The 27,603-nt window shown below is 39.3% G+C and overlaps 2 protein-coding genes across 3 annotated transcripts in view; one reads left to right on the forward strand and one right to left on the reverse strand.

Annotated features, from left to right (window-relative positions):
* RPGRIP1 (RPGR interacting protein 1) overlaps positions 1-17,362 on the forward strand; it is a gene marked incomplete at its 5' end in the record, with an annotated part of 60,293 nt that extends 42,931 nt beyond the window's left edge. Inside the window, 4 exon segments of the mRNA XM_089906255.1 lie at positions 9,489-9,681; positions 11,957-12,041; positions 14,690-14,820; positions 15,869-17,362. Of these exon segments, the coding sequence (XP_089762381.1) occupies positions 9,489-9,681; positions 11,957-12,041; positions 14,690-14,820; positions 15,869-15,981 (522 nt within the window).
* The window catches only part of SUPT16H (SPT16 homolog, facilitates chromatin remodeling subunit), a 33,644-nt gene continuing 22,298 nt past the window's right edge, over positions 16,258-27,603 (reverse strand). For both annotated transcript variants that reach the window (XM_022587649.3, XM_089905375.1), the window contains 13 exons: positions 27,439-27,592; positions 26,802-26,929; positions 26,135-26,270; positions 25,903-26,029; positions 25,521-25,639; positions 24,901-25,026; positions 24,460-24,572; positions 24,094-24,169; positions 23,520-23,689; positions 19,232-19,361; positions 18,481-18,610; positions 18,269-18,346; positions 16,258-17,583 (listed from right to left, as the gene is read on the reverse strand). In XM_022587649.3, coding sequence (XP_022443357.1) covers positions 17,438-17,583; positions 18,269-18,346; positions 18,481-18,610; positions 19,232-19,361; positions 23,520-23,689; positions 24,094-24,169; positions 24,460-24,572; positions 24,901-25,026; positions 25,521-25,639; positions 25,903-26,029; positions 26,135-26,270; positions 26,802-26,929; positions 27,439-27,592 — 1,633 coding nt within the window. In that variant the 3' untranslated portion in view covers positions 16,258-17,437. The remainder of the gene's footprint in view (positions 17,584-18,268; positions 18,347-18,480; positions 18,611-19,231; positions 19,362-23,519; positions 23,690-24,093; positions 24,170-24,459; positions 24,573-24,900; positions 25,027-25,520; positions 25,640-25,902; positions 26,030-26,134; positions 26,271-26,801; positions 26,930-27,438; positions 27,593-27,603) is intronic.

The raw sequence follows: 27,603 nt of genomic DNA on the forward strand, positions 1-27,603 counted from the left end.
TTCTGTTTTTTAATCTCTGTTTTATTTATTTCCTCTCCAATCTTTATTACTTCCATTCTTCTGCTGACTTTAGGTTTTATTTGTTCTTCTTTTTCTAATTCTTTTAGCTGGTAGGTTAGGTTGGTTATTTGAGATTTTTCTTATTTTTTGAGGAAGGCCTGTGTATCACTATGAACTTCCCTCTAAGAACTGCTTTTGCTGTATCCCATAAATTTTGTATGGTTGTGTTTTCATTGTCATTTGTCTCAAGGTATTTTTTAATTTCCTCTTTGGTTTCATCATTGACCCATTGGTTATTTTAGTAGCATGTTGCTTAATCTCCCTGTGATCATTTTTTTCTCATTTCTTTTTCTGTGGTTGATTTCTAGTTTCATGCCATTGTGGTCTGAAGAGATCCTTGAGATAATTTTTAAACTCTCAGATTTATTGAGGCTTTTTTTGTACCCTAGTATGTGGTCAAACCTAGGGCATGTTCCATGTGTACTTGAAAAGAATGAGTATTCTGGGGCTTCCCTGGTGGCGCAGTGGTTAGGAATCTCCCTGCCAATGCAGGGGACACGGGTTCGAGCCCTGGCCTGGGAAGATCCCACATGCCACAGAGCAACTGAGCCCGTGCGCCACAGCTACTGAGCTTGTGCTCTGGAGCCTGCGAGCCACAACTACTGAAGTCCGTGCACCTAGAGCCCGTGCTCCACAAGAAGAGAGGCCACTGCAATGAGAAGCCCACGCACTGTAGAGAAGAGTAGCCCCTGCTTGCCTCAACTGGAGAAAGCCTCCGTGCAGCAACGCAGCCAAAAATAAATAAAATAAATAATTAAAAAAAGAAAAAAAGAATGTGTATTCTGTTTTTTTTGTATGTAATGCCCTGAAAATATCAATTAAGTTTATTCTATTGTATTATTTAGAATTTCTGTGCCTTATTGATTTTCTGTCTAGAAGATCTGTCCATTGATGTGAGTGGGGTGTTAAAGTCTCCTACTATTATTGTATTCCTGTCAATTTCTCTCTTCATGTCTCTTAGTATTTGTTTTATGTATTTGGTTTCTCTTATATTAGGTGCATATATATTGATGAGTGTAAAGTCCTCTTTTTGTATTGATCCTTTTATCATCATACAATGTCCTTTATCTTTCTTTATGGCCTTTATTTTGAAGTCTATTTTGTCTGAGTATTGCGACCCCACTTTATTTTCATTTCCATTTGTATGAGACATCTTTTTCCATCCCTTTACTTTCAACCTATGTGTGTCCTTTGCCCTAAAGTGGGTATCTTGTAGGCAGCATATTGTAGGCTCTTGTTTTCTTTTATCCAGTGTGCCACTCTGTGTCTTTTGATTGAAGCTTTTAATCCATTGACATTTAAGGTAATTTTTTAAAATAAATGTATTTATTTATTTTCATTTATTTTTGGCTGCCTTGGGTCTTCATTGCTGCATGCGGGGTTTCTCTAGTTGCAGCGAGTGGGGCTACTCTTCATTGCGGTGCATGGGCTTCTCTTCTTGTGGAACATGGGCTCTAGGCATGCAGGCTTCAGTAGTGGCTTGCAGGCTCTAGAGCGTAGGCTCAGTAGTTGTGGCGCACAGGCTTAGTTGCTCTGCAGCATGTGGGATCTTCCTGGACCAGGTCTTAAACCCATGTTCCCTGCATTGGCAGGCAGATTCTTAACCACTATGCCACCAGGGAAGTCCCTAAGGTAACTATTGATAGATATGTATTTATTGCCATTTAAACCTTATTTTCCTGTTGATTTTATACTTCTTCTTTGTTCCTTTCTTTTTGTTTTTCCTTTTGTGGTTTGGTGGTTTTCTTTTGTATTATACTTATGTTCTCTTCTTTTTGGTTTTTGTGGATCTATTGTATGTTTTTGATCTGTGGTTACCCTGTTTTTCAGGTATGTTAACCCCATCCTATTTCTGCTTGCCTTAGACTAGTAGTCATATAGGCTCAAACACATTCTAGGAACTGAAAAGAAAATCTACATTTTCTTATTTTATTCCCCACATTTTATGATTTTCATGTCCTCGTTTACATTTTCATGTTCATACTTTTGCTGTTCACTGTGGTTATCATCACTTTCACAGAAATTTTTTTCTTTTTTTTAATATCTGTGTACTGGCTTATTTAAGTGATTTACTTTCCAATTGTTATTTTCTCTTTAGATTCTTTTCTATTTAGGGAAGACCTTTCAATATTTCCTTTAGAACAGATTTAGTATTGCTGTATTCTTTTAGTTTCTGTTTGTCTGAGAAATTCTTTATCTCTCCTATTCTGAATGATAATCTTGCTGGGTAGAGTATCCTAGGTTACAGATTTTTCCCCTTCAGAACTTTGAATGTATCTTGCCCCTCCCTTCTGGCCTGCAGCATTTCTATAGAGAAATCAACTGATAGTCTTATGGGGGTTCTCTTGTAATTAACTGTTTGTTTTTCTCTTGCTGCCTTTAGAATCCTCTTTATCTTTAACTTTTGCCATTTTTATTATAATATGTCATGGGACTTCCCTGGTGGTGCAGTGGTTAAGAATCTGCCTGCCAATGCAGGGGACATGGATTCGATCCCTGGTCCGGGAAGATCCCACATGCCGCAGAGCAACTAAGCCTGTGCGCCACAACTACTGAGCCTGCACACCACAACTACTGAAGCCCGCCGCAACTACTGAAGTCCACGTGCCTAGAGCCCGTGCTCTGCAACAAGGGAAGCCACCACAATGAGAAGCCTCTGCACTGCAACAAAGAGTAGCCCCCACTCACTGCAGCTAGAAAAGGCCCGTGCGCAGCAACGAAGACCCAACGCAGGAAAAAAAAAGTCTTGGTGTAGGTCTGTTTAGGTTTATCTTGTTTGGGACCCTCCATGCTTCCTGTACCTGGATATCTGTTTCCTTGTTTAGGTTTGGGAAGTTTTCAGCCGTAATTTCTTCAAATACATTTTCGATCCGCTTTTCTCTTTCTTCCCCTTCTGGAATTCCTATCATGCGTAGGTTGGCATGCTTTATATTATCCCATAGGTCTTTTATATTGCTTTCATTTTTTTCATTTGGCTTTCTGTCTGCTGTCCTGATTGAGTGATTTCCATTATTCTATCTTCCAAGTCACTTATTCGTTCTTCTGCATTATCCGTTCTGCTATTTATTGCCTTTAGCTCAGCTTACATCTCAGTCAGTGAGTTTTCTGATTTTTCTTGGTTCCTCTTTATAGTTTCTAGTTCCTTCTTATAGTACTCTGCATATCTGTCAATAGCCTTTCTTAATTCCTTCAGTACCCCTTTTTGAAACCAGTGTCTATTAGATCAAAGAAGTCTGTTTCATTGTTTGTTCTTTCAGGGGAATTTTCTTGGTCTTTAAACTGGAGGTGGTTCCTCTGCTTCTTCATTTTACTTATATTTCTCTTGCTCTGTGAGTTTAGGAGAAACAATTATCTACTGTGGTCTTGGAGGGCTATTCTTATGTGGAAGCGTCCCTGTGTAGCTCTGTGGATTTAATATTTTTGGTGCAAGGGCTGTTTCAATATGGATATCTGTTGCCTCTTCCCTCAGCATGTGCAGGCTATTATCCCCTTGATAGGGGGTGTGCAGATGTGGCAGTGCTCAGTCCTAGGGTTCTTGGTGGCGGTGGTGGCTTATGTGCATCCCCAGAGCATGTGATGGGTGCAGGAGCTGCTCGTGACCACTCCTGGAGCTCGTGTAGGTGGTGTCCTACCGCCTGAGAGCACATGCAGGGAAAAAGCCTGCAATGGTGGGTCCCACCCCTCCCCTCGTGCACCCCCCAAACAATGGCACCTGTCCTCTAAGGTGGCCTGGGCTTGCTCCATGAACACCCTCAGTTGCAGTCACACCAGACTCCAGCCCCTTCAGGCTGTTTTCACACAGCCAACACCAGTCCTCTCTCTGAGTCTGATATCTGAAGCCTGAGCTTCAGCACCCAGCCCCAATCCGCACCAGCAGATGCACATCTCAGGCTGGGGAGTGCAGGGTGGTGGCACTGACTGTGCAGGTCTCTCTCCATTCTGGCTGCTGAAAACTGGTTGCTGCATTCTCCTCTGAGGCTCTGAAGCTGTGTCCCAGCTGATCTCCCCGCTGGTGAGGGGATTTCCCAGGGTGCGGGAACCTTTCCTTTTTCACAGCTCCCTCCTAGGAGGGAGGTCCCATCCTGATTCCTTTCTCACTTCCTTTTTTTCTTTTTTCTTTTTTCTTTTGTCCTACCTGGTTACATGGAGATTTTCTTGCCCTTTCAAAAGTCTGAGGTCTTCTGCCAGCATTCAGTAGACATATTGTGAGAATTATTAATACATGTAGATGTATTTTTAATATATTTGTGGGAGGTGGTGAGCTTCACATCCTACTACTCCACCATCTTGATTGCTGCCCCACTTTTTTTAAATATTTAACATATAAGTGCTATCATACAATGTTTGTCTTTGACTTATTCAACAAAGCATAATACTCTCCAATTCCATCCATGTTGTTGCAGATGAAAATTTTTCATTCTTTTTTATGGCTGAGTAGTATTCCACTGTGTGTGTGTGTGTGTGTGTGTGTGTGTGTGTGTGTGTGTGTATATACACCACATCTTTTTTATCCATTCATCTGTTGATCAGCACTTACATTGCTTCCATATCTTGGCAATTGTAAATAATGCTGCTATGATGAACATTGGGGTGCATATATCTTTTCAAATTAAAGCTTTTGGTTTTTTCAGATATATACCCAGGAGTGAAATTCCTGGGTCATATGGTAGTTCTATTTTTAGTTTTTTGAGGAACCTCCATACTGTTTTCCACAGTGGCTAAGTTTATTCCTAGATATTTTATTTTTTGACACTATCTTAAATGGGATTTTTTTTTTTTTTACTTTCTGATATCTCATTGTTAGTGTAAAGAAATGCTACAGATTTCTGTATATTAATCTTGTATCCTGCTACCCTACTGAATTCATTTATTATTTCTAAAGTTTTTATTTGGAGACTTTAGGATTCTCTATATAGAGTATTATGTCATCTGCAAATAGTGAGAGTTTTACCTCTTCCCTTCTAATTTGGATACTTTTTATTTCTTGCCTGATTGCTGTGGCTAGGACTTCTAATACGTTGTTGAATAGAAGTGGGGAGAGTAGACATCCTTGTCTTGTTCCTGAATTTAGCAGGAAGGCTTTCAGCTTTTCACCATTGAATAGTATGTTGGCTGTGCGTTTGTCATAATTGGCTTTATCAGCTAAGATATGCTCCTCCTATACCCACTTTAGTGATAGTTTTTATCATGAACGAATATTGAATTTTATCAAATGCTTTCTCTGCATCTGTTGTGATAATCATGTATTTTTGTCTTTTTTTTTTTGGTTAATGTAGTGTATCCCATTGACTGATTTGAGTATGTTGAACCATCCTTGCTACCCTGGAATGAATCCAACTTAATCATGGTGTGTGATCCTTTATATGTATTGTTGGATTTGGTTTGCTAATATTTTGTTGATGATTTTTGCATCTATATTCATCAAAGATATTAGCCTGTGATTTTCTTTTTTGTAGTGTCTTTGTCTGGTTTGGGCATCAGGGTGATGGTGGCTTCACAGAATGAATTTTGGGGTGTTCCCTCCTCTTCAATTATTTAGAATAGTTTGAGAAGGATAGGTGTAAGTTCTGCTTTTTATGTTTGGTAGAATTCTGCAGGGAAGCCATCCAGTCCTGGACTTCTGTTTGCAGGGAGTTTTTTTTTTTTTTTTTTAATGACAGATTCTATTTCACTGTAGTGATTGGTCTGTTCAAATCATCAGTTTGTTCTTGACTCAGTTGTTTTGTTTGTTTTTGTTCTCTTTTTTTTTTTGCAGTACACGGGCCTTTCACTGCTGTGGCCTCTCCTGTTGCGGAGCACAGGCTCCGGACGCGCAGGCTCAGTGGCCATGGCCCACGGGCCCAGCCGCTCCGCGGCATGTGGGATCTTCCTGGACTGGGGCACGAACCCGTGTCCCCTGCGTCGGCAGGCAGACTCTCAACCACTGCGCCACGAGGGAAGCCCTTGTTCTCTTTTTACAACAACAGCAAATAGTTATTTTCACACAGTTTCTTAATGTCGGGAAGCTGGGAGTGGCTTTGCTGTGTGGTTCTGGCTCAGGGTGTCCTGGGAGGTTGCAGTCAAGCTGTCAATTGGAGCTGCAGTCATCTAGAGGCTTGACTGGGGCTGGAGGATCCAGTTCCAAGATGGTGCCCTCACATGGTGCTAATTGTTGTTAGGAGGCCTCAGTTCATCACCTTTTGAGCCTCCCTCTCCATGGGCTACTTGAGTGTCCTCAGGACACAGCAGCTGGCTTCAGTCAGAGTGAAGGCTCCAAGAGCAAGCAAGGCAGAAGTCACAACGTCTTTGCCAACCCAGCTTTAGCAGTCACACTCCTTCCTTTCCACAGTATCCTGTTTGTAGCAAGGTCAGTCTTATTCAATGTAGGAGGGTATGTAGGAGGTGAGGATCATTGGGGACCATCTTAGAGGTGACTACCGCAAACCAGTAGGTTGCTATGACCAGGATCTTTACTCTGCCCCTAGGTTTGCTTCATTGATGGCTCCAGCATGAAATAAAAGTTTTGATTTTTATGTGTTTTTTTGTTTTTATTTATTTTTATATCTTTATTGGAGTATAATTGCTTTATAATGTTGTTTTAGTTTCTGCTGTACAACAAAATGAATCAGCCATATGTATACATATATTATCAGGCTGTATGTTTCTAGAAACTTGTCCATTTCTTCTAGGTTGTCCAATATGTTGGCATACAACAATATAGTAGTCTCTTAGAATATTTTGTATTTCTGTGCTATTAGTTGTTATGTCTCCACTCTCATTTCTTATTCTGTTTATTTGGTTCCTTTCTTCTTGGTGAGCCTGGCCATAGGTTTGTCAGTTTTGATTATCTTTTCAAGAAACCAGCTCTTGGTTTTTTTTATTTTATTTATTATCTGTATTTTATTTCCTCTCTGATCTTTATTATTTCCTACCTTTTGCTGACTTTAGGTTGTGTTTCTTCTTCTTTTTCTCATTCATTTAGGTGGTACATTAGGTTGTTTATTTGAGATTTTTCTTGTTTATTGTGGAAGGCCTGTATTACTATGAACTTTCCTCTTAGAACCGCTCTTGCTTCATCCCATAGATTTTTGTAAGGTTGTGCTTGTGTAAGGTTGTTGTTTGTCTTGAGGTATTTTCTGATTTCTTCTTTGATTTCATTTTTGACCCATTGGATTTTTAGTAGCATGTTGTTTAGTCTCCTTGTGTTCATTCTTTTCCCGTTTTTCCTTCTGTGGTTGATTTCTAGTTTCATACCCTTTTGGTCAGAAAATATGCTTGAAATAATTTCTATCCTCTTAAATTTGTTGAGGCTTGTTTTGTGACCTAATATGTGGTCTATCCTAGATAATGTTCCATGCATGCTTGAAAAGAATGTGTATTCTAACTTTTTTGGCTGTAGTGTCCTGTACATTATCAACTAAGTCCAACTGGTCTATTGTGTCACTTAGGACCTCTGTTGCCTTATTGATTTTCTGTCAGGATGATCTGTCTCTTGATACCAGTGGGGTGTTAAAGTCTCCTACTATTCTTGTATTCCTGCCTGTGTCTCCCTTTATGTCTGTTAGTATTTGTTTTATATATTTAGGTGCCCTTATATTGGGCACATAAATGTTAATAAGTGTCATACCCTCTTCTTGTATTGATACCTTTATTTTTATATAATGTCCTTCTATGTCTTTCTTTATGGACTTTGTTTTTTAAATTAATTAATTAATTAATTTATGGCTGCGTTGGGTCTTTGCTGCTGTGCACGGGCTTTCTCTAGTTGCAGCAAGCGGGGGCTCCTCTTCGTTGCGGTGCATGGGCTTCTCATTGCGGTGGCTTCTCTTGTTGCGGAGCATGGGCTCTAGGTGCACAGGCTTCAGTAGTTGCAACACACGAACTCGGTAGTTGTGGCTTGCGGGCTGTAGAGAGTAGGCTCAGTAGTTGTGGTGCACAGGCTTAACTGCTCCGTAGCACATGGGATCTTCCTGGACCAGGGCTTGAACCTGTGTCCCCTGCATTGGCAGGCAGATTCTTAACCACTGAGCCACGAGGGCAGTCCTGGACTTTGTTTTAAAGTTTGTTTTGTGTGATATGAGTATCGCTACCCCCACTGTCTTGTTTCCATTGGCATGCAATCTTTTTTCCATCCTCTCACTTTCAGTCTGTGTGTGTCTTTCATCCTGATGTGCATTTCTTCTAAGCAGCATATTGTAGGTTCTTGGTTTTTTGTTTTGTTTTTTTTGGGTTTTTTTTTGTTTTGTTTTTAATCCAACCTGCCACTCTTTTTTTTTTATGGTTTTTTGTTTGTTTTTCTTTTTCGCGGTACACGGGCCTCTCACTGTTGTGGCCTCTCCCGTTGCGGAGCACGGGCTCCAGACGCGCAGGCTCAGCGGCCATGGCTCACGGGCCCAGCCGCTCTGCGGCATGTGGGATCTTCCCGGACCAGGGCACGAACCCGTGTCCCCTGCATCGGCAGGCGGACTCTCAACCACTGCGCCAGCAGGGAAGCCCAAGTGTCTTTATTTTTAAGAAGCACCCAGATTATTTTGATGCAGATTTGTTGAGAAATATTGCCCACTGAACTTCCTAGGAGAAGGCACAGGAGCTCTGCTTGCTTCCTAAGGGAAGAAAAGATGGGTGGTGGGGGGCAGATCTGGAGAAGTGAGGACATTGGCCTGGCGACCTGGAGGAGAGAAGCAGCCCTGAGGGCACTCACAGATGAAAGGGAGAACTGTGGCTATAGGGCCACCCTGGACTGACTCCTTGCTAGTGTCACGACACTGACTTGCTGCTACACTGTACAAGGTGGGGGACTTAATGTTGACCTCAGTTTATTTCTTGAAACTATCATGATGTCAGCCCTCCTCCTGGTATCCCTAATGTGAAAGTGGACACAGGGACGTCAAAGGAGGGGATGGCGGCTGTAGCAGCAATTCTGAAGCAGAGCTCAAAGAACTGGAGTTGCAGTGAGAGGGCAGGGTGGTCTAATGGCCTGCTCCGTGTCATGTACTTGGCGGGGGCTTGGTTGGGACACAGGGAGCACTGGGCAGCTCTTTGCTTTAGTGGCTAAAACAACTGCTCAGTTGACAGGTCTCTTAGGACCTAACTGCAGGAAAAAGATGGATTGGTTTTCATGGAGAAAGTTTAAGAAAACGATCTGTTCAGAAAGTTTCTTGATTCTTTCTGTATGTGGCGATGGCTGAGAAAGGCTGATCTGGATAATTGATTCACTGGACTGGGAGAGAGAAACTGGATTCTCTTTACAAATTACCCATGGTTAGTGGTGGCAGTTCAGTCAGGTGGTCTCTTGGTGCCAGTTTAAGGTACCTATAAATTGATTCTCAAGGAGTAATATGTTAGGTGGAATATGCCTGTGATTGATCCCTAGAGAGTAATATGTTAATTAGATGGAGTATAAGCACTGGCATCTCTAACCTATAGGAAATGAATATTTTCCTTGTCAGGGTTCAGAGAAGATGTGCATTGAAATCATCTCCCTGGCATTCCACCCAGAGGCTGAAGTGATGTGTGATGAGAATGTAAAACAGGTGTACGTGGAATACAAGTTCTATGATCTACCCTTGTCAGAGACGGAGACTCCAGTGTCCCTGAGGAAACCAAGAGCAGGAGAAGAGATCCACTTCCACTTTAGCAAGGGTGAGGCATCCCTGGTGAACAGCCAGGAGAGGAGGCTGACAGTCATTTAGTCTGAGGGGTCCAAACTACTCTGGACTTCTGTTGGAGTGGACCCTACTGTTTTATTTTCTTTTATTTATCAAAGTAATATATGCATATGGTTTTAAAATATCAAATAGGCTTAAAAAGATTTTTGATTAAAATATAGTCCTTTGCTCCACTCTTTCTCTGCAGATCACTCCCCCTCACCCCTCCCTGACCACCCCCCTCAGTCCACCACACCACTTTTCACTTTTTCTGCTATTTCTTCTGTTATTTAACCCCATGTTTCTGAGAAATGATTCTATTGCAATTTCCTGATTCACTAATTCATTTCCTGATTCAGACATTATCTGTTGACTTCCTATCTTGGCAAATAAAACATCTCTCTTGTATCACACCTGTGCTCCCATATAGTTGGATCATAATTTAAACTTAATTTTTAATTAATCGTAATTGTTTCTATTATTATGGATGTGTAAACAGTCTTGCAGGGCCAAGTTTTACACCATGATTATAGTCTCTTTCTTGTTTATATTTTGTTTGTCTCAATTTTTCATTTGCTTTATTTTCATTATACCTGTTGGGATTCTTTCTACATCCTCCAGAAGCCTTTTAAATTTTCAAATAATCAAACCTGTCAAATAATTTATCTTTTTTTTTTTTTCCTGAAGATCTCTCTTTATCTTCTTGTTCCTCTTTAGCACACTGTTCAGCTATTATCCCACTGCTGCCATTTGTAGAGTTTAATTTAATTCTATTTTATACTGGATGTTTTATCTCCTGGGTCATGTGTCACCCTCTGATTTATTATATTTTCTAGTAGCTTTTAAAGAAAGAATACACTGGAAGTAAATATTTTGAGATAGTCATGCATGAAAATTCTGCCCATATATTTGATTGATAATTAGACTAAGTATAAAAATGTATGTTGAAAACATTTTTCATTCAGAATGTCAAAGCAGTTGGTCCATGGTCTTTGGGTCCAGGCCTGGAGTCTAACGCTTGTATGAAGACTACCCTCTACCTCCCCAGAGGACTTTAACATTTTTTCTTCATTTTTAGTGTTCTTAAATTTCAGAATAATGTGCATATATTTTCTTTCATTGTTCCGGCCATTCAGTGGGCTCTTTAAATCTGGAAGCTCATGGCTTTTAGTTCTGGGAAATTTTATTGCATTTCTTTGATAACTTTTTCCCCCTACATTTTCTCATTTTCTTAGTAGAATTTTGGATCTTCCAAACTGATCCTCTAATTTTATCACTTTTCTCCTATAATTCTACCTCTGTTTTTTTCTTCCTTTTTTTTTTTTTTTGGAGGGGGTGATTTCCTTAATTTTATCTTCCAGTCATTGACTAGGTATTTATTTTAAATTTCTAAAAGCTGTTTCTTGTTCTCTATTCCCCACCCCCAACTCACCCCCCCCCAACCCTTTAAAAAAGTGTATTCTTTCTTTACATCATAGGAGATAGAAGTTTTTCCCTCACTTGTGTAAAGTGAGCTCAAGGGTGGGCAGTCCAGGGTTGAGGCCACGTGATCAGGATCAGGGATCCAAACTCCCATCTTGCCTTCCTGTCCCCCTCGTGCCTGTCTTCCATCCTTTCAGATGCCTCATGGTCCTTAATAGCAGCTGCAGAAAGGAAGGCTGCCTCCCAGTTTCACACACCACGGTGGGCAGAACTCAATCATGTGGCCAAACCTAGCTAAAATAGAGGCTGGAAAACACAGGCTAATTTATTTGTCTGCAACAGTCCCATGTAGAAATGAAGAGGAAGAGGGGAATGGATGTTGAGACCCTGAGTTGAACCTACCTCAAAATCCAAATCTCTAGGCGGCCTTAAAAAAAAAAAAAAAAATCAGTCTCCTAGAATTCTTCAAGTTGGGCAGTGGTGGGAGCACGTTTATCCTGGCATTTGGCAGGACAGCTTCCAACACAGAGTGTAAGGCTTCCTTTATATCAGCGGTCGAAGCATTTTCTTAAAGGGCCACATAGTAAACATTTTAGGCTTTGTGGGCTAGTCTCTGTCACGACTCTTCCACTCTATCATTGTAGTTGGAAAGCCACCACAGATAGTATGTAAACAGATGGCTGTGTTCCACAAAACTTTATGAAAACAGGTAGCTGGCTCATGGGCCCAATTTTGCCAATGTCTGCTTTATATCAATGTTTTACACATACCATTTATGAAAGTTTTAGTGCCCAAATAGCAACAGTATATGATTCTTTGCTTTTTTCCCCACTTAACCCTTAATACAGTGATAGACCTGGACCCAGTGGAGCAAAAAGACCGAAGGCAGTTTCTGTTCGCCATGCTGACTGGACAAGATCCTGAGCAGGGACAGTAAGCAACTGCTTCCCGCGCTGAAAGACAGGAGGCGGAGACGCCACACAGGAATTCAGGAGTTTGAGTTTGGCTTTGTGGTGATACGGAATATTTTAATAACTTCTTTCATATTAATATACTCCTAATGAATTTCCCATCTACTTGAGTCTAATTTATGTTTGTGACTAACGACCTGATAAATTATGTCATCTCACAGGATTAGTTCATTTCTCACCCGTGCCAGCCCCTGATAAGCACTTTTTTTTTTTTTTTTTTTGAGGAAGCAATTTACTTGAATACTTAGTGCCCCCTACGGAAAGGACAAAACGCCTTGACACTCTAGGATGATTTGATTCATTTCTCTCAAACATAGTACCATACCATTGCTAGCTTACCGAATATTATGCCTTTATAATAGCAATTTTATTTTTGACTTAAAAATGATTTCTCTACAGGAATACTTTGAAGTAAATTCTGGGTCTACTGTAAGTTTTAGGAAAGCCAATTGTCATTATTCATATAATCTGAGGAGCCCTCCTTTTAGAGGTTCCAGATGAAATGCATGGGATATATATATATATATAGACTAAAAAATTCCTCATTTAGCTGAATTTTGAAAATCAAATTTAAGTGGACATCTGGGTTTTCTTTTGTTTTTGGCAAAATCTGGCAACCCTACCTCCTTTTCGTGTGTGTGGGTAAGAAGTAGTATGGGACTGGTGTTCTAATCCATTACTTTTCTAACAGCCCAATAAATTTAATTTGCATTTACTTTGTCTCCAGTTAGTCCTAAGAAGGACTGAAAAAGGAGCCAGTTGAAATAAACCGTGAATCTGACTTCAGTATCACGGTGGACTTAAACAGATATAAGCTTACTGGTAACTTTTGGAAATGGAAAGAGATTTGGTCGTTTCTCTTTTGCGTTAATGTTAAATTTAGCTTTTTCTTTTCTCCTCTCAGCATTCCTACAACTCTCTCTTCCTTTGTTCCTTTACAGTGGTAATCTTTTTCTTTTCTTTTTGTGATCTTCTACTCAATTTGATTTCAATTGATTTTACCTTTGATTTTCTTTTTGCCTGTATGATACAGCAGATAGAACATTGCCTTTGTAATCACACAGACTTGGTTCTGAATCCTGACTCTTCCACTTACTAGCTCTGTGATGTTAGACGTATTATTTAATTTGAAGGCTCCGGTGAGGATGATACTGAAATAACATAGTTTACCTAAAGCACTTGCTATTGTGCACGTGATGCGGTGATGTGAGTTACCATACATTTCCTGGGAAAATGGGTGGAGGAGTCAGTATTATCCCTTTGCTTTGTTGAAGTTCTCACTACGGATACAGAAACATAATCACAAACGAATATTGCTTAATGACTGTGAATGCATCACTTTCAGGATTTCTTCTTTTCAGCTTAATCGCGTTTAGCTGCGATTTAAAACGCTTGAATTTTTGGTGCTATTCTTGCTCCCTTAGCACTTTCTATTAGCCACCAATGTTAGCTTTTAAAAAATTAATAGGAATATGAAATGTCCAGAATAGGCAAACCCAGAGAGACAGAAAGTAGATTAGTGGTCACCAGGACTGAGGGAGAGAAGAGTGGGGAGTGACTGCTTAATGGGTATAGATTTCTCTTTGTGGTGATGAACGTGATCTGAACTTAGATAGTGGTGATGGTGGCACAACATTGTGATTATACTGAGAAACACTGAATTGTACCCCTTACAATGGTTAAAATAGTAAGTTTATGTTATGTAAACTTTACCTCAAAAAATTTAATAGGTATCAGTTTCTGGAATTCAATATCATTCTTTGCTAGACTAAGTCAAGGTAATAATAGTCAGCCTTCTGTTATCTGCAGGTTCCCCCCCGCATCCATGGATTCAACTAATGGTGGATGAAAAATATTTGAAAAGAACAATTCTAGGAAGTTCCAAAAAGCAAAATTTAACTTTGCCATGGACCGGCAACTATTTATGTAACATTGACATTGTATTTACAACTATTTATATAGCATTTACACTGTATTAGGTATTATAAGTAATCTAGAGGTGATTTAAAGTATATTCTATATGCAAATCCTACACCATTTTATATAAGGGACTTGAGCATCGGTGGGTTTTGGCATGAGGTGGGTCCTGTAATTGCTGTTAACTGCTCACTGCTTAGGAGGAACCGTGCTGTGTTCTTTACAGTATCATCTTCCAAGACTTACAACTCTAAGGAATACACCTTTTATATTCATTTTGCAATTCTATATTCCTTCTGTTTCCTTTACTCTGCTCAGGCTTGGCATAACACTTTTATTTAGAAGTGTAAAACCTCTTCTAACTTCCATAATCTTGGTTTTTGTTCAACACCTCCACTGCCCATTTCAAATCTTTCAGCAAAACTGTAAACCATCTTAAAAGGAATTATATCTCAACAGTTGAGACAACTTGATCAGCTACTTTACCTCAAGTCTTAGTTCCTTCCAGACCTGTTACTTTAAATTAAAACGATTTCTCAGTCTTTTGCTGTTGTAGTCTTGTAAAATGGAGGAAAGGGATTCAGGGAATACAATGTGTAATTTATGGTTACTTTTATCTTTTTTTTTAAATTATTTTTTTAAGCCTAAGGGTATCAGCAGTACTGAGTTAAATGGATTTTTTTTCCCCTTTAGTTTAAAGTTTACAGTGGTAAGTGACCCTATGGATGAGGAAAAGAAAGAATGTCAAGAAGTAGGCTACGCATATCTGGAACTGTGGCAGATCCTGGAATCGGGAAGAGACATCCAAGAGCAAGAGCTAGACAGTGAGTGATACGTTTCTGTGCTCCTCAGTTCCACTTATGTCTAAGGAAATCATCCTAATAGTGAATACATTTTGTTTTACCTTTAATACATAATTACCACTACAAAGTTGATGAGACAATCTGGATTGAAATCCCTACAGCTATATTTATTTCTAGATCAAGTATGAATGTCATCAGTTGTGTATCTTAGCCCACATACCTCCTGGCAACTAGAATCTATTATGAATCTCCAGTGTTTGAGACATGGAAATTTTGAAAAGACACGTTGTTTTGATTTCATTCAAATTTAAACATCAGACTTTCTCACCGCCCTTATTGACTCTGTTCTGAAAACTGTGTACCTTGTTTCCTCTTACCCAACCAGAATGGTCATGCTTGATTCTAATCTCTTCACTCCCAACATTTCAATCATAAAATCCTATTAATTTTACCTCTTAAGTGTTCTGAATCTGTCCCCACCTCCTCTGTTAAACTTCAGAACCCTTTTTTTCTCTCCTGAATTACTCACTCAACAGCCTCATGACTACCTTCCCTGATCTACTTGTGCCCCCTTGGAATATATTCCCCAAAGAATGGACCCGCTTTTCTAGAACCCAGATAAAAAACTGTAATTTCTAACCCCTTCAGTTAAAACCACATTCCTTACAAGACAAATGGCTTGTTGTGCTCTGGCTCCTGCTTATCAGTACAGCTTCATTTCTGCCATTTCTTAGTTTTCCAAACTTGTCCTCCTATCTTGGCACATGCTGTACATGCTTAGAATATCTTTTACTTTTTGAAGACTAATGGATTGTCTCCAGAAAGCCTTTTCCGATTCTGCATTCTGGATTGGTGCCACTTCTATGTGTTCCCAAAGCACCTACCATACTATACTGTAATGACTGTGTGTTTTCCATCGTCTTCCACCAGATTAAGTCCCACTAAAATATGAGGTATAACTTTATTTAGTATCCCCAGCACTTAATGTGGAAAATACCAGGTATTTAAGTGTTTGTTTTTCAATGAATGACACTGCTGTCTCACATGTTTCTTTTTCCTTTCCCAACAGTTGTTAGCCCTGAAGATCAGGCTACCCCCATAGGAAGGCTGAAGGTGTCCCTTCAAGCTGCTGCCGCCCTCCATGCTATTTACAAGGAGATGACTGAAGATTTGTTTCTGTGATGGGCAAGTGCTATTCCATTCTAAACCCTGAGGGAACCATAGTAAAAAGTCTCTTATAAAGCAACTTGTTCTACCATGAATTTGGTTTACTATGATGTCTCAAGCTAATGATGAAAGCTCAGAATGATGAAAGTTTCTTTCTGAGATATTAGCTGGATTAAGGGAATTATTCTCTAATGGCTTGGTACTTTTCCAGGCGAGAAGCAGGCTTGCTTTCAGGAACTGCAAAAGAACTGTCACAGAAGGTGAATTTACAAAAACAAAACAACAACAACAACAAAAAAAACCACAGTTTATTATCTCTTAGTTCTTCCAAAATTGAAAATATCAAGTCCTACTGCTAAGGAGAAAATAACAAACAAACAAACAAAATCCGAGACCCCTCCCCCCTCTTCTCTTAAAGTCACAGAACACAGGAGGAACTGCAGTGGGACAGGTGGGTGCAGAGAGAACCAGGAGGGAGAGGATGGCAAGATAAACTCCCCAAATACTTAAAAAGCTGTTCAACAGAAATTGTGATAAATACAGGACAATGCGAGACAAGTAAAAACAAGGAGCAGCAGTGACGAGAGGCTGTGTTGTAGATGTGGCCTCTCTTCCTCTTCTCTTTTCTCGTCAGGGTATTCGAGGCCCAAGGCATGACTTACCCCTTCCAGATCTAAATGTTGACTCCTTCGAGCCTCCTTCTAGATTTTCACTAGAAGCAGTACATGAGACACAGCCATTTTTCCTCATATATCAGAAGAAAAAAACCAGTGGTATTTCTGCTTCTACCATTGTACCATGTGTGAATTTGTAAAGATGATGAAACCAAGCCAGGGAGTATCACTGCTTCTTATGTCTTCCAAGGCAGCAGAAATACCTCAGAATCTGCATGAGGCAAGAGAGCAGGAGAACTCAGGTGGAGGTACCAGCCTGATCAGACTCACTAGCTCAAGTTGTATGGTTTACACCATTAGCAAATTCCAAGAACCTTTTCTTGAGTACTGCAAAGATGGAACTTAAAGAGATGTGAGGAAGATCATGGCAGTAGGGTAGGATGGAGGATTGAATCTGCTGGTCAAGAACCATGGTACAGGTAGTTAAGGGTCACCTTGTACCAATGTCTTGGAAACACGGCTTTGAGACATCAAAGAATAAGATGTCAGAAGCCAACGATGTCCTGGCAGAAGGTGACAGGAAGAGAGAGGAACGAAACGGTATTTATTAACAGCGGAAGCCTCTGCCCTTCTTCAAGAACACCTCCTCCCTTGCCATCTGGATGGGGCCATTGGCACGTGTCCTGGTGGGCCTGGAATTCCCCAAGTAGATTGGTCCGCACAAATGGCCCCCTAAACCCATAAACACAAATGGCAAAACTTCAAAAGAAAAAAAGGAAAAATACAGTTTCTATGTCATGTAAAATTTTCAGGGATTGGCTGAAGGAAGAATGGAGCTGAGGGCCAAAGTTCCGAAGTTACTTCCTCTTTTTCTTGGGAGGCGCAGAGCTGTGTCTGGAACCTCGGTTAGAGCCTCGGCCTGAACTGTGCACAGATGCCTTCCTCTTCCGGCTCATACTGCGACTCTGTTCCTCTTCCTCCTCATAGCGACTTTCACGGTCGGCTAAACAGAAGAATGTGGCACTAGTTAGCTAGACGTTAGCTTTAGGTATCTAACACTGTTGGACACAGCATGAAATAATACAGAGAAGGTACTTTGGAGTCAGTTTTAATCTTTACTCAGCTGCTTACTAGTTGTGTCATCTTGGGCAAGTACTTAACCTTTCTAAGCCTTGGTTTATTTATAAAATGGAAAACTGTTTTAGGATTAAAGGTAATCTATGCAAAGGACTTATCACAATGCTTGGGATACAGTACAGTACTTTCCTTTTCAACTTTCATTTACATTTGGCATTTGGTTTCAGAGTAATTAAAACTAGTACTACAAAAACATTCCTAACCTGGAAGAGGCCCAGAAAGCTAGACTATTATAGAACTTAGATTTGGAGACCAAAAGACTATTATAGGACTTAGATTTGGAGACCAAACAGCCTAATTTTGGAGCCTTACAAGACTATCATGGCTAAGGGCCCACCGGGGGGGTTGAGCAGATGAAAAAAGCATCCAAGTCGGCAGAGTTGTGCCACCTGGAGAGCATGGACACACTCCAGACCTCATTTTCTTCTCTGGTCAATGAAGTTGTAGCTGTGGCTCCACATTAGTTTTATATTGTTCTTATGCTACTCTTATTCGGCAAAAAATATTGAAACCTGTGCCTCAAAAAAATAAAACAACAACAACAAATCTACCTTTTCGGGCTTCTTCCTCCAGTTCATCCCAATCCTTTCCACTCTCTTCTTCACTGCCCAATGATTCCTTGGAATAATCTGCAATAACATTGATTAAGCATTATTTATTAGACAGGAATGGAAAATGGAATGATAAAATTCTTCCCTTCTAAAGCCTCCAGAAATGACATTAGGTTAAGAAGCCATGAACACTTTTTCCTACGAAGACTAACCTGATTCTTCAGCTTCTGATGAATAGTCTTCATCACTGTCCTCCTCCTCTTCTTCATAGTCATCCTCTGAAGGATTAAAAGTCTCATCTTCGATTTCAGACTCAGAATCCCCTTCCTCAGCATCACTCCCCTGGTGAATTAGAGAGAGCATAATACTGTACACTGGGTGTTTTCCTTTTTTTTTTTTAAACACTTACTTTATTAACTTAATGAATTAATTCAACCCACTTAGCACACCAGCATTATTTCTATTTTACATGAAAAGATGAAACAAAAACACCCAAACCCGAGTGACCAAGAGATACAAAGACTTAATTAAAATTAATATAAGGTACAATCACTAGATACCCTAAATATCTCATTCATATTTCTTAGAGTCACTTCATCCTTCTTTACCCAGGAAAATTAACCACAGACATACTCTTGGTAATAATGCACTACACAGAGGTAGGAGGGCAATTTTTTAGAAAACAATTTTTGCAAGATTACCTGAAGAATTTTCTCCCAATACTAAGAAATTCTTTGAAGGAACAGTTTTTGTAATCTCAAATCTTGTCAGTGGCTACCAATGCCCAATTAATTTATCATTTACCTGTAAAACTAACTTGGAGAAACAACAATACCAAGTTGTATTCAGAGCTTCTCCCGTTTGATCTGGTCCCTTGCGTACTACTTATATGGCATTCTCCCAACCGCCCAAATGATAATGGGCAACACTATGTACCAGAAAAGAAACCCCACACTCACGCACCTCACCCTCAGGTTCCAGAAAAGACCAGCCACCTTGTTCAAAGAAGCCCTCAGGGTCATCAACAATGGTCTTCATAATTTTAGTCCAGTTGAGGGACTGTACTCCTTCTGTGTACTTTAGGTCACAAGAACTGGGAAAAATAACATTATAAAGTCAAAATCAATCCTCTATACTTTGTGAGAACCTCCCGTGTCATCTTGGTCATTAACATCTCTAAAGAGCAGATACCCTTTGCATACTTGGGAGCAGGTATTCTTTGCGCTGTGCCACCACAACGTACCCAAACATCTGATGTTTGGTCTCCCAGAGCACTAGCCCTCACGAGAGAGCACCTTTTTTTAGTATTTAAAGTGCCTTGTGTTAAGAAATGCTCTAATGACATTTATTCACGTCTACTGAGGAGCACAGAATCAAAGTGGGTGGGAAAGAAGAGAAAAGAAAACCAAAAAACAATAATAGTAAGGACCACAACAAGAAACCTTCAGCATAAAACCTGTCTGAAAGACTAGCATCAAGCCATTATGGGCACAATCATAAACACTGAAACTTCTGCTTCTAGCCATGATGGGAGTGCCAAGGACTAGATTTACGTTTGCACCTTAAACAACCAGAAAACCAAACAAAATATGGAACAACACTTTTCAAACATTGCATAAAAAGCAGCACAGGACTAAAAAATCCCTGTGGAACTACACAATGGAATGAACAGCATCAGGAATGGTAAATATGTGAGTAAATATAAAAGTCTTTCCCCTACTCATTTTGTAAATTAAAGGATAGCTGTTTAGAAGCTAAAATAATAACAATAAATTGTGGAATTCACAGTATATTAGAAGTAAAATGGATGATTAATAATAGCAGAAAGGATAGAAGTAGAGAAATGGAAGCATAACAACCTTCTAACAGACATGGTATATTATCTGAATGCAGACTGTGATAAGTTAAAGATGTATATGTAAACCTTACAGTAATCATTATAAAAGTAAAACAAAGATTTGTAGAGCTAATCAGCGAACTAGGAAAATAATCATAAAGAATCATAAAATTAATCTAGGGACAACTCCTGGCGATCCAGTGGTTAAGACTTCACCTTCCAACGCAGGAGGTACGGGTTCCATCCCTGGTCAGGCAGCTAAGACCCCACATGCCGTGCAGCCAAAAAACCAAAACATAAAACAGAAGCAATACTGTAACAAGTTCAATAAAGACTTTAAAATTGGTCCACATCAAAAAAATCTTTAAAAAAAAATCATAAAATTAATCTAAAAGAAGGCATAAAAAGAGAAGAAAAGCAACAAGAACAGATGGGAAAACAAATAGCAAGATGGTACATTTACTGGTGGTCCAGTGGTTAAGAATGCACCTTCCAATGCAGGGGATGCAGGTTCGATCCCTGGTCAAGGAACTAAGATCCCACATGCTGTGGAGCAACTAAGCCGGTGCACTGCAACTACTGAGGCTGCATGCCACAACTACTGAGCCCATGCACCACAACTAAAGAGAAGCCCACGTGCTGCAACAAAAGTCCCGCATGCCACAACGAAGATGCTGCAATGAAGATCCGGAGTGCAGCAACTAAGACCCAAAGCAGGTAGGTAGGTAGGTAGATAAATTGACCTTCTTTAAAGAAAAAAAAGAAAAAAAAAGAAAAAAAAAAAAAGATGGCAGATTTAAACCCAGCCATGCTAATAATTATGTTAAATGTAAATGGCCTGTTTTTAGCAATCCCATTAAAAGGTAGACATTCTCAGAATGGATTAAAAAAAGTAAGACCCAAATATATGGTGTCTCCAAGTAAATCACTTTACGTATAAAGTAATGTAAGTTAAAAGTATAAGGACAGAAAAAAAGACACACCATACAAACTCTAACCAAAATAAAGCTAGAAGTCTATAGTAATATCACACTGCGTAGATTTCAAAACAAGGAATGTTACCAGAAATAAGACATTTCATAATGATGGGGAAAAAAAAAAAATCAAAAAAAAATTGATAAACCTCTAACCAGACTAACAAAAAGAGGAAATTATCAATATTAGGAATGAAAGGGGATATATGATTGCACAAATACTAGAATTGATAAACTTAGACAAAATAAACCAGTTGGTTGAAAGATACAAGTTGATTCTAGAATTTATGTAGAATAGCCAAAATAATAATAGCCGACTTTGAAAAGGAGCTAGGTGGGAAGACTTACACTACCTGATTTCAGGATTTACTATAAAGCTACAATATTCACGACAGTACAGTATCAGTGTAAGGACACATAAACCAATGGAACAGAATACAATACAGAATTAGACCCTCTCCTACATATTCTTTTTTTTTTTTCAAACAAAGATGCCAAGGTAAATCAATGGGTAAGGGATAACCTTTCCAACAAATGATAACTAGAATAACTGGCTACATATATGCAAAGTATGAATCTGGATTCTTACACCACAGTAAAAAAAAAAAAAAAAAAACTCAAAATGGATCACAGACCTAAATATAAGACCTAAATCTATGGAACTCTAGAAGAGAATAGAAAATTTTTATGACTTTGGGTTAGGCAAAATTTATTAGATAAGACATAAAGAGCAGAAATTATAAGAGAAAAAAGTTGATCAAACATATTTCATGAAAAATTTACACTTTTGGTCTTTAAAAGACATCTTAAGAAAATGACAAGGCATAGAAACTACTGGAAGAAAATATATGCAAACCCTCTATTCGATGAGGGACTTATATCCAGCCTAAAAAATTCTTAAAACTCAGTAATAAGACAAGCAATGTGATTTTTAACATGGGCAAAAAACATGAATATACTTTATTAAAAGTACAGAGTGACACATAAGCATAAAATGCTAAAAATCATCAGTAATCTTGGAAATGCAAGCTGAAACCACAATGAGACAGCCACCCACCACAATGGCTAATACGGAAAAGACTGACAACACCAGGTATCGGTGAGGATGTGGAGCGACTGTAACTCTCACATGCTGCAGGTTTTCCAGCCACTCTGGCAAAGGATTTGGTAGCTTCTCATCAAGTTAAACATACACTTAACCATAAAACATATGACACAGCAATCCCACTCTTAGGTCATTTATCCAAGAGAAATGAAAACATATGTCTATACAAAGACCTGTACATAACACTTACAGCAGCTATTCGTAAGACCCCCCAACGGGAAACAACCCAAACATCTATTAACTGGTAGATGGGTAAATAAAGTATGGACTCTCCATACAGTGGAATACTATTCAGTGATAAAAAGGAATATAGTAATGATGTGCAGAACAACTTGAATCAATTTCAAAAGCATTATGCCAAGTGAAGGATGAAAGATACAAAAGATTACATACTTGTACAATTCCATTTATGTGAAATTCTAGATGAAGCAAAATACACGGTGGCAGAAACCAGTGACGGCTGAAGGGAGGGGAATGACTATTATAAAGGGGTATGAGGAACTTCTGTGAGCAAAGGAAATATTCTATATCCTGATTATGATGGTAGATACAAGACTGTACACGTTTGTTGAAACACATCAAATCATATACTTAAATTGAAGAATTTTATTACATGTAAATTGTACCTCAATAAAGCTGATTTTAAAAAGTCATACAAACTTAATAAATATTTGTGATACCACCATATCACTTACCTGCATATGTTTCTTAGGAAAATCCTCATATTAACTATAAATTTGTATCTTTCTCACAGTCTATTTCTAAGCTCTCTCAACCCATTTCTTAAGAGGAGATTTATATTTATAGTGCCTCCCCTTCACAGGTAAGTGGAGGGGGAAGGAGGGCAGAGCAATCTACACTCATGGCTACACATGCCTCACCCTTTACCTATGTAGTGATGTCTCCCTTTTTATCGGGGTTCCGGTACTTCTATAAGGAATTCTTTTAGCTGAAGTGTCAGTATATGAATGTCAAAGGCTAAAATAAAAATACATTCTCTCATCTTTTAGTAAAAATAGAGAACTAGAAAGAAATATCCCCCCCTTTCTGTAAATAAATTATTACACATGTGTATGGATCTTTTTATATACCCATCAAGTAGAATCAAAAGAGATCTTAGATTTTGATTTTCCTATAACCATAAACTACTGTTGGGTATTCAGGAAAAAGTGGCTCTATGTCTAACAGATCCCAAATTTTCGAGTCCTGGTTGATAACAACCCAAAGGCAGTTTCACTAAGTACACCAGCAGATTTTATGTATGACATACCACACTCATATTCTATGGTACAATGTTCATGGGCTAAGTGGGAGATTGCTGGCAGGTCTACTTACTTCAACCATTCCTTGATGGGGTCAAGAGAGGCAACAGGAATGGCATTGATCATTGTCACTTTCTTGCTGTAGTCCTTGTAGACGATTACCATGTCAAAGTTCTTCAGGTGAAACTGGACTCGCTCAAAGTGAATCAGCTCCACTTCATCCAACGTCACCACAAAAGGTGGCTGTCAGGAAAGAACAGGATTATTTTCATAAAAATACTTCCCACAAAGCACTAGCATTTTCAAACACTTTCAGGATCTAAAAATCACTACACAAAGGATAACTAAACTGTTTTTTTGTTTGTTTTGGGGGGCAAAGACTAAATACAAGATACCAAGAAGCCCCAGTGAAAGGATCTGCAAGATCAAAATCTTTCCTCAAGGAGAATACATTTAAGGAAATTATGTAAAGAAACTATCTTTAAAAACTAAAGAGACTTTTAAAGAATCACTTGTTCAGTAAGTTTTATACCTAAGTATCAAAAATGAAAATCCAAAGAAATAAGGACCTAGTTTTCAAAATGTCTACCCTCTTGCTTTCTTTTCTCTAACACTTGTTTTCCTAAAAAGAGGTCAGAAATACTCACCCACTCTGTAGCATTTACCAGCGCACTACTAGTGGGCTGGAGGAGGCAGGTACTCCTATAGGGAGCGCCATTGAATCTGAAAGACAGCAAGAAACTCACCTAAGATGGGGCTCATTGCAAGAGAAACTGCTGCTGCCACAACAGGCTTCTTTCCTTTTCCCATTCCAAACACAACTCCAGCATGCTTGCTGGAAACTCATTTCCAGAGGGAGCCTCTCAGTCTTAGCCATTCACCCCAGCCCTTAAACATTTCCAAGAAGGAATGGATGTCCATAGGAAAAAGGACATGATATGTCATGTTAAATTATTATTAAAGGAAGAATAACTAATTTTTCTAAAGGCCGAAAAGAGGAGGAGATACATTACCCCAAGTCCCTAAAAGGCACTTCAAATTCCAGTTCCTCCTTAGTTAGAGCCTCTACTTTCTCAATGAAATTTTTAAAGGCTGTTTTCAGTTTGTGCCTCATTTCTCGTTCCATCTGCAGAAGAAAAAATTACGAATTAACTACAGTTATCACTTTACTTGTTAATAGTAATCCCTTCAAAGAGCATGAAGTGCTTTTGTAGTCCTTAATTCTGATAACTATGATACTGGCACAGATACTTTATTACAGGTCACCATAACGTTAACTGTAGAGCTGAGCCTGCAACTTAAGTCTAATCCATAAGCCACAGCACTACGCCATGCCAGCAGATACTTGAGAAGGTTCTGCAGATAGTTTCCGGTGTTGTTTATAAAATATAACAACTACTGAACTCAGATCTGGACTGCATCCTACCTCACTCCCCTGCAAAACCAAATTTCACCTGCTCAGCATAGAGGTCATCTCGGTCATGCATATGCTGATGTTTCCCCAAGTCTGTGGTGATCTCCCCCACTTCTGTGTAGAACTGCACATCTGTGTGCCGCTTCTTCCCAAACATGATGGCATTCTGAGGGCACAAAGCAGAAAGAACAAGAAAGAAGTCAGAAGACTTCTTCCACAAAGAAGTCTACACAACAGACAAGCAAGATAACAACAAAACATGAAAATATTAAAACATCTACACTGGAAACCACAGCATTTATGTAAAAACACTTAAACCATCCCTGGTGTCATCATTAATAATGACATCTGGGAATATGAAAGAGTATAAATTTTTAAAAGATTATGTTGGTAATAAATTGTCTAAAGCAAAAATTTTCAGAAACAGGAATTTGGAGAAGACCTTATACGTTTCGGAGGTCATTATATATCACACCAAAGGAACAAACACGCTTAGCACCTTCTAGATGTCAGGCACTGTGGACTTCATAAGCATTATTTGATTCAATCCTCCTGATGATCTTATGCAATAGGTGATATTTTTCATCACTATTTCAAGGGAAAGAGGGAGATAGAAAGATCTTGCCCAAGAGCTCATAGCTAGCTGATAAAAAGATATACCTTGAGGTGAAAGTGCAAGACAATAATCATTTCCCCATCACACGGCTGGAACAAAGCATGCTTGATGTTATTGTATAGAATATCCACTTTGTCTCCTCGGACAGACGTGAAGCGAAAACCTGGGGGGTGAAGAAAGGAAGCAGCTAAGTATCAAGGAACATCATGAGGTTAGGCCAGAAGGTACTGAATCTTTTCTGGCTGATTTGAACAGGGTCAGAGGAAATGCCAATAAGGTACAGAGCTTTCCTTTCCTTCTGGCCATACAGCGATGTCAAAGTAGATTCCTCCAAGCACTTCCTTGTCCTACTATATTATCTGATCTGTCATTCCTACAAATGTGCCCCTGAAGACAAAGCCCAGGCTCATGAGACATCATCCATACCATTGACATGGGCCTCCAGTGAGCCTTGCATCCTCTTTTGGGCAATATTCGGGCGAATGTACAGATCTTTCAGTTTGGGATTACTCCGGTTTAGATTGATCACCAGTGAGTCTTGTTTCACAATGCCCTAAGCAGAATGAAAATCAATGTGAATTTTCACGTATCTTTCCATGTCCCCAAAACCCACATGTGTCCTTTTGCACAAAGGTGCTTTGTTGGTGTTCAGGTTCACCTCTTTCTCTTTTTCTTCTGCTTCCCGAGTCTTGTAACGCTTCTGCACTTCTTTTATAATTCGGAAAGCATTCTGAAGGTTCAAGGCTGGTACTGTCTGTTCTCCAGGTGCCTTCATATTTGAAGCTCGGTATGTACTGCAGAAAAGGGGAAGCACTTACGTGAGCTTCTTTATTACGCCAGGTAACCTGAACCCATTATTATGTTTTATAACTGGTTTAATTATCTTTTAGGAGAAAAACGTACTACTGACTGGTGAAATAATGTCTGGAAAACTGAAAAAACCTCCCTTCTCTCTTAAACAGAGAATATTATAAATGACTAATCCATTGGGTGGGGGAAACACACATATATTTCAAATCCAGCATAAACTTCCCCGAATTATCCTATTCCACCTCAAGAATGAATAGACTTCAATGTGGCACACATTTGAGATTTTATCACCAAATATGTATATAGTGAGGATAAAATATCTTCACGAGGATTTAAATTAGGTTCCATCCTCAAAACAGTACAAAGTTAGCAAGGTGAACCTAATCAAGTGCCACTGAGGAAGATGCTGCCATTCACTAGAATGGGGGAGAACACAGCACAGAGAACGAAATGTTTCTGAGGGTAGCACTTCTGCCAACAGGCATTTGGGGATGGCTGTTTTCCTGGGAACTCACATTTCCTTGACAAAAGTGGCTTCTGGGTTAGGAAAGATGTTGCCCTCATTCCTGCCCAGAGCACTGCCTGGGCAATAGAAGTTGATTCGCAAGTAAGTATAATCTCCTTCCACAGACATACTTATATTCTGTTCAAAGAAAGGAAAAGCATTAGCAAAATAAACAAACAGATTTCTTTCCTAGATAAAGATCAGTAGCTATAGAGATGCTAAAATTTAGTAGTTACAAGCTGCTAAACCTAGCCTGTAATCCTTAATCTAAAACTAATAAACTACATATTTAGCCTATTTTTTTATATGACCAAATGTGTTGTTTCCAAAAGAATCACTGAGTTCTCAAAGTTCTTTCTCTGTGCCACATTTATGAAAAAAGGTTAAAAAATTCTCAAAGTTCAAAGAGAAACAGGCAAATTATGTTTCTAGACTAGATCATTTAACTTTCTCCAAAGTGCAAACTGGAAAGGAAGAAAAATGACAGCAGGAGATTAGGGATGGGGGAAAGTCAGTAATGCGGGAAAGGTAGAGTCAGAAGGAGCAGAATGTGAGAGACAATGCAGACAAGACAGTCATCTATGATAAGCAGGAGAGTCATCTATTTTAAGACACTGTTTGGATGGAGCTTGATTCAAAGTTAGTACCTTTATTGTGGCAATGTGAAAAGGCGTCGCAATGCCAAACACAGGCATTATTACAGTCTCGTATTTCTTATCAATATAGATCTTCATTTCCCGAATATGTGGTTCCTTAGGCATCAAAGACGGGTTTTTATAGGACACATTAGATTTACGAGCTCTGGAGTGGGA

The sequence above is a fragment of the Delphinapterus leucas genome, chromosome 2 (genome assembly GCF_059928025.1).
Source record: "Delphinapterus leucas isolate spDelLeu-1000000601 "Yukka" chromosome 2, BTC_Dleu_Yukka2, whole genome shotgun sequence".
Lineage (NCBI taxonomy): Eukaryota > Metazoa > Chordata > Mammalia > Artiodactyla > Monodontidae > Delphinapterus > Delphinapterus leucas.